Source organism: Hevea brasiliensis, chromosome 7 (assembly GCF_030052815.1).
Source record: "Hevea brasiliensis isolate MT/VB/25A 57/8 chromosome 7, ASM3005281v1, whole genome shotgun sequence".
In the NCBI taxonomy this organism is placed as follows: Eukaryota; Viridiplantae; Streptophyta; class Magnoliopsida; order Malpighiales; family Euphorbiaceae; genus Hevea; species Hevea brasiliensis.
Window position 1 is genome coordinate 97,686,889 of NC_079499.1, and position 6,462 is coordinate 97,693,350.

Here is a 6,462-nt window from a genome sequence, read left to right on the forward strand (position 1 = left end):
CACAATCACTTCCCGGTATTGTCACCCATCGCTGTGACCTCCGGCTCATTTAACTTTTTATGTTTTGTTTTCTAAGTTTTCATTTTATCATAATATAATGGCTATTTATTTTCATTCATGGCTTTTCTAAATGACTTAAACATGGTCCTAAGCCTCTTGACTGTCCGAACTGACACCAATCACCGAAATAGTGAAATACACGGGACTACGCATGTAGGAGTGTTACGATCCAGGCAAGCGTTGGTAACATCTAACCCTAATATATTCTAGAAATGCTGGAAGAAGGCTGGGTTCATTCCATCAAGCCCGGGAGCCTTGTTAGGGTGCATGGAGAACACTGTCGATTTTATTTCCTCAGCTTCAAAAGGGGCAAAGAGAGCATGATTTTGCTCTTCTGAGACTCTAGAAGTGACTGGAGAAAATATCTTCACCTATGTAACCCCTAGATTTAATCAGGTTAGTAAAGAAATCCAAGATAACTCTATCCATACCTAAGTTCCAATCATACCAAGTCCCCTAGGCGTCCCCAAGATGCTTGATAGAATTTTTTTTTTGTGCCTCATTGAAGCTTGCATCTCCCCCTTTTAGCCAAAATTGTTTGGCACGCTGCTTCCATTACATCTCATAATCTCCAAGAGCCTTATCATAATTTCTCTAGACAGAATCAAAACGAGCCAAAGAAGCTTGATCTCTGCAAGAGCGATATGAGGCTAGAATAGCCTTCCCATCCTTCATAATCTGACGACACTAGAGCTCTATCGAGTCTCTCCTCCACCTAATTGATTGAACTTCTACCCCTTTCCCAATTGAATATGTGGCCCTCCATGCCTATATCCATGAGCCCACAATCCAAAATGGCCTCTCTAAAACCCCTTAGCAATCTTGTGGGATGAGCAACCAAACCTCTTTTTTTCTGAAGGGTCAAGAAGATTGTTGAAGTCGCCTATGCAACACCAGGGGAGGTCAGACTTGGATTTTAACAAATGAAGAAGGTCCCAAGAGAGATGCCTTTGACTTCTGTCTGGATTCCCGTAGAAGCCAATGAGATGCCATGGAGGTTTATCATTCAACTTTATAGAGACATCTATATGAGATTTGGAAAAACTCAAGAGGTGGACAGTTCTTTGCCTTCCAGAGGAGCGCTAAGCCACCACTAGCACCACTACTATCAACTGAGAAGTAACCTTCAAAACCTAACAAAGATATAACAAAATCAATACGATTGCCATTTGATTTAGTTTTCAAGCAGAAAAATAAAATCGAGCTTCTTTGAACGAACAAGGTCCCAAAGGACATGAACTGTGCGTGGTCCGCCCAACCCACAACAGTTCCAGCTTAGGCGACTCATGGTTCCTGGCAAGCTTGCGTAGCAGGACCCGTCGATACTTCAATAATGATGAGGCCAGAGTAGGTGGAACGAATGCAAAGTCTTTTGGGGCCACCCTTAGGAGGAAGAGAGCAATACCTTTTGTCAGTTTTTGGAGCCACTGGGGGGGCAGTCTCTTCTATCTCTTGCCCTAGAGTGTTGTCTATCTCTGTGAGTGTTGCTCCAGAGACTTGGTCCTTAATTAGGCTTTGTTGTTTTTTAGATCACGAGCCTATCTTTGTTTAGCCTTCAAAGCCTTATTTTAATGAGTTTTGTGTAAATTTGATTATAAGCCTCTCTTCCTAAAAAAAAAATAATTAAATTAAATATTAGCTGCATAATACTAGTTATGACAATTTACTATTATCAAGTCTATCCCGTAGCTGAGGCCAATAGGGTTTGAAGAACCAATCAATGCCACCCACTAGGGATGCTTGGCCTGAAAGAAAAAGGGCAAGGATTACCATTATGAATTAAGCATATCAAGCAATAATATCTCTGCCCGTTGACAAGCCACAACATATAGGCTTCACTAGAATTGCAGTATATGTGTGATGTATCAGGAGAAGATAACAATGGTCCTTAAACAGATGGGAGTGATGGAAGAAGTTTGGGTTATTTGGAAGACAGGATAGGGGACAGAGCCTTATCCTTTCCAATCTTAGCCCGACGACTGTGGCCTTGCAAGATTTCTGTCTCATTAGAGTGAAAGAAGCTTATTTCACTAAACAATTAATTATTTCTGATCCTTTTGGATGCATTAAAAAGGGTGCAAAACAAATTTTTTATTAATTCTGATGATTAACAGAGTTGGCAAGTTGATTTGGTCTTTTATTTGTTGATTAGGTTCACTTTCTGAATTGAAAACAGGTTTTCAGAGAGGCGAAAGCTGGGGAGTATCACCACTTTACCAGAAAAAGAAAATGAAAGGATATTTATTTCAGCTTTAGTAACAGGAACTTGATATAAATACAGTTCCTTTCACCAGCACTAAAGTCGCTGAATTATTTTTGAAAAGGTTAGATTTGCTTTGACAAAGAAGAAGACAATCTTTAGCATTTTCCTTTGTTTTTACCTTTACAGCTCAAGTCCTTTTCATCTTGTCTTGCTTGACACAGTCTTTGTCAACTAGTAGAGCTGGTCCTCAGCTTCAGCAATGTCATTGCTATGTCCATTTCCAGGGGTTGTAAACATGTAAATACAGCATTTTTTTTACCTTTTGTATCTGAGCTTTGCCTTCACAAGTTCACATCGGTTTGTTTGTTTCTAGGGGTGAGTTGAAGACTAGTTTGTCACCTATTATTACCTTCTCTGGCGGTTGCTTCTCAATTAAATTACAAGTTCATTGATCATTACCAAGAAATGGGAAATACCCAATAACAAAACAGCAAAGAAAATCGAATTCAAGGTGAAGATTGAGGGAAAGAAACCAAGAAATTGATAGTACACCAGCAGAGCTCTAAAATAAAGGAATTCTTTAAACCCGTGTACGCATTAGGAATCAGGATTCTGTGTTTGGCAAGCAGCTAGAAAGAGAGCTCCTGCTCCAGAACCACCATGAGAGTGCTCTAGTATTACATTGTCTGATAGATCATTCCCAAGCATCTCCCAGACGCTGCTATGGAGATAGTTTCTGAAGACTCGATAATGCTCATAAAGTCCTCCTTCCACAGTTACTACACTTCTCTTGTTTTCCACTCTTCCAAGCTTCTTTATGATCCCCACAATGCCAGCTCCAGCAAGACGGGCTCCACGTTCTGCTACTATGTCACAAACCTCCGCGACAACCTTTCTTGCCATTGGAGTAGAATCAGTAATCTAGAATGATCAAAAAAATTGCGTAGAATTCTTTAGGATTACTTCTTGATGTGATGTACTGAAACTAGTTCATGTTTTTACCAGGTTTCACATCTATATATACGTAACTGGAAGAAAAAAAAAAAACTCAAGGAGCATTACCCCAAAAATTTCATTCAGCTTTTTGCCAACAACTTGATGATCCTCTGATGTATCTTGATGCATTGCAGCCATATCAGGTGACCTATTCATATAGCCAAATTATGTAAATCTAAGCCAATGCATCTAGAACTGTTTAAGATAGCAAAAATAATTGGCAGCATGTAGATTGGAATTGCATATTGCACACTTTAGTAAGCATGGAGTAGCCAGTTTTTGAGGCACAGTCTCTCCAAATAACGCTGTTTCCTGGGCCATATTTAGCAAGACTCTTCTCACAATTTCTCCCAAGTACATTGCTGAAATCAGCTTCTCAAAGATCTGAGAACAAAAAGAAGATACTCAGAAACAAATATAACAACCAATCCTCTTCCTTAATCATACCTATACAGAAATATTGGATACGTAAGTTACCATACCCGGCTGCCAGGATTCGAGCTTTCTTTATCTAAACTAGCATCAAATTCAGTTAGAGGAAGTTTAGAGCAATTGAAGTTGCCCCATTCCATACTTATCGCCTGCAAATTAATTAAAATTATGAACTTTCTGCTGAATGATTACTCTTGCACAATTAAATTTGGCTTGAATTTACTATTACCAGCTCGCCTGATAGCGGTGAGGGTCCATCCCACTTGGTAAGTGATTGTACCGGTTCTACATAGGCAGCATTGGAGCTGAGTGCTAGAGTAACAGCAGCCACAGTGTCCTTGTTATAGTATCTACCACCAGCCAAATTTCCTACTGTATCGTCAACCTGATCAGGAAGATGGATGGAGAAGCATCAAATTAAATTAGATATGCAGGCAAATGTATTAAGGGCCGGGAATAATCTTCTTACCAGTGAGAAAACTTGCATGTCTAGACCATGTTTATCTAGAGCTTGATTCATGTCATTCAATAATGCCTTTCCAACCTGATATGATTGTGGGATTTCAGGCAAGAAGGAGAAAAATAATATAATTCCACCAAAATCATAGTGTTCAAGATTAAGTAATCAAAACCTAATTAATATAAATTAAAATTCTGATGAGTTGCAAATGCTATATTATAAATTTATTAGCTGAGAAATTGAAGGAAAATGGGCAAACTCAACTGTGTCATCAGCTGAGAAACATTTCCATTTAATAGCCGAGCCAGAGGTGGCTGCAATTTGGTCTACTGGATATGACACAGTGACTCCCAGTTTTTTTGGCCCTGCTGTTGCATCGTCATCGTCAGCTGGATGTGCTGAAACAAATTTGGCTACCTCCACAGCAATGTAGTCGAATAACTCCTAATCAAGAACAACAAAATTTTCTATGTAAATTTCCACCACAATATATACATCAAACTACTTGATCAACTACAAGGAACAAGCTCAATCAATTAGTAGCATGGTTTTCATCCTTAGAATTGGAGGAATTACGAACCTGACCTCTAATCAAGATTCATCTGACGCACACAAACTTAAAACTAAAATCATGCAACGCATCATTTAATTGACATGCTCTTGCTTTGCCTAGACTATGGGCTGTTCTTTCTTGTATTCTGCATTGCATACTGTAGCTAGCTAGGCCCAATAGTAGTATGCATTGCCCATTTTCTGTTCAGCAAAACTCGTCCGAAGCTTTAAATTTTAGCATACCTGAGAAGTACCAACCAACACATTGGAAGGTATAGATATCTGTTCCCTGTGCAAATCAGAAATTGGGTCATTCTTTCCCCCAAGTCTCGCACACAAAATCAAGAAGTTGGTTCCTCGCATATTCAATCCATAGTATAGCCCTTTCTCATCCCTTCCTACCGCCAAACAAAAAAAATTAAGCCAAAAAAACAATAGAACTCTTTAAGAGTAATAAGCTATGAGCTAGCGTACCCATTGGGTAGTGAAGTAACGTAGGAGACAAGCATGTTGAGAGTGCCAGGTTCCTGGGAAGAAAGTGAGGTTTCCATATCAGATACTAATGCATTAGCAACCTCCCAAAGCTTGGGAACAGGGGTAGCACATTCACTCGCAAATTTACGTAGAATCCTGTGTGTTTGCTTCTCTCTGTCTTTTCTTCTCTTGTACTGCATCACAGTTGCAGCTACCCCTGCCACAGTTGCGACGGCTGTCACCGTCGCCGCCGCCACTACCGCCTCCTTTCTCATCCGTTCTTTTTATTAATTAATTCTCTCTTTCCCGGTGATCAAATCCTTCACTACAACAATTGAACAACTTGTTGATAGGGGATTGTCCTTGTTATTTTGTGCGGAAATGGGATCAAGATTAACAGACGTCCGATTCTCATGCAGAGAAGAACGAGTAAAATGGATCCATGACGAAGGAGATTTATTTTCCCTTGGTCCAAACCCAACTTGAGAGTTTTAGTGGGTTTTCCTTCATTGGGCTAATTGATTGAACTGCTAATCAATACTATTGTGAAATACTTTGTATAATCAAATGCAAAGCTGGTCATGGCTCAGTTCAGAATTGAAATCGAAGTAAAATCATATCGGTATAAATTAGATTGAAATCTGTTAAAGCTATGGTTAATTTGAATTCTGATTGAATTAAATTGAAATTGGACCAAAATCAAATAGTTTAATTCTAAGCCAAAACCAATTTTTTTTCATTTAAAAAAATTGAAAAATGTGTTAAATTTAGAAAGAGTATTATATAAATTATATATTAATTTATTTTAATCAAATTAAATTGATTCAACCAGAACCAAAACTTAAATTGAAGCTAGAATTGTAGAAGGATCTTAAGCCTAGGTTTAGGGTACGATAGGTGGAAAGGATCCAAGCGGCATGGAACTCCTCTAATTTACCTTTTGTTTACAAAAATATATACCAAAAAAAAAAATGCATGTTCCTTATGTTAAGAGAGGTTAACCCTTTGAATTTCTACTTTCCTAGAAAATAATGTTATTTAATGTAATGATCCTGGAAAATGTTTTTTTCTTTAACATTTTTAAATTAAAGTCAAATAACCCAAGAAGAAGATAATGTAGCTTAATTAGTTGCTTAACCCTAGGGATATAGGTGCTTTGAGGGAGCAACGAAGATCCAAAGTTCACATCAAGTCAAATTTGTGGTGCTGAACTTAAACAAGTAATACCAACATCAACTTTTATTTATCATTTGAAAATTTTCACAATGATTAAAAAACTAGTTAA

General features: G+C 38.3%; 1 protein-coding gene and 1 long non-coding RNA gene across 2 annotated transcripts; both read right to left on the reverse strand.

Moving 5' to 3' along the window:
• Positions 1-324: 324 nt before the first annotated feature.
• Positions 325-1,652, reverse strand: LOC131181709 (uncharacterized). The gene is made up of 2 exons (XR_009150191.1): positions 1,466-1,652; positions 325-1,193 (listed from the first exon to the last, which is right to left on the reverse strand). It is a non-coding gene; the product is annotated as an uncharacterized LOC131181709 (long non-coding RNA).
• A 1,208-nt stretch (positions 1,653-2,860) lies between these two features.
• LOC110660437 (probable hexokinase-like 2 protein) lies at positions 2,861-5,495 on the reverse strand. Its single transcript, XM_021818766.2, has 9 exons — positions 5,178-5,495; positions 4,947-5,097; positions 4,416-4,595; positions 4,161-4,235; positions 3,921-4,076; positions 3,742-3,840; positions 3,513-3,643; positions 3,326-3,407; positions 2,861-3,184 (listed from the first exon to the last, which is right to left on the reverse strand). The coding sequence occupies exons 1-9, from the start codon at positions 5,450-5,452 to the stop codon at positions 2,861-2,863; spliced, it is 1,473 nt and encodes a 490-aa protein (XP_021674458.2). The 5' UTR covers positions 5,453-5,495.
• Between the last annotated feature and the right edge of the window lie 967 nt (positions 5,496-6,462).

Excerpts from the sequence above, each read along its gene's own strand:
- LOC110660437 (XM_021818766.2), bottom strand. The coding sequence starts at position 5,452 with ATGAGAAAGGAGGCGGTAGTGGCGGCGGCGACGGTGACAGCCGTCGCA. Across the intron at positions 4,236-4,415 it reads GTTTCTCAGCTGATGACACA|GTTGGAAAGGCATTATTGAA; the intron begins GTTGAGTTTGCC and ends CAATCATATCAG. Across the intron at positions 3,841-3,920 it reads CACCGCTATCAGGCGAGCTG|GCGATAAGTATGGAATGGGG; the intron begins GTAATAGTAAAT and ends ATTAATTTGCAG.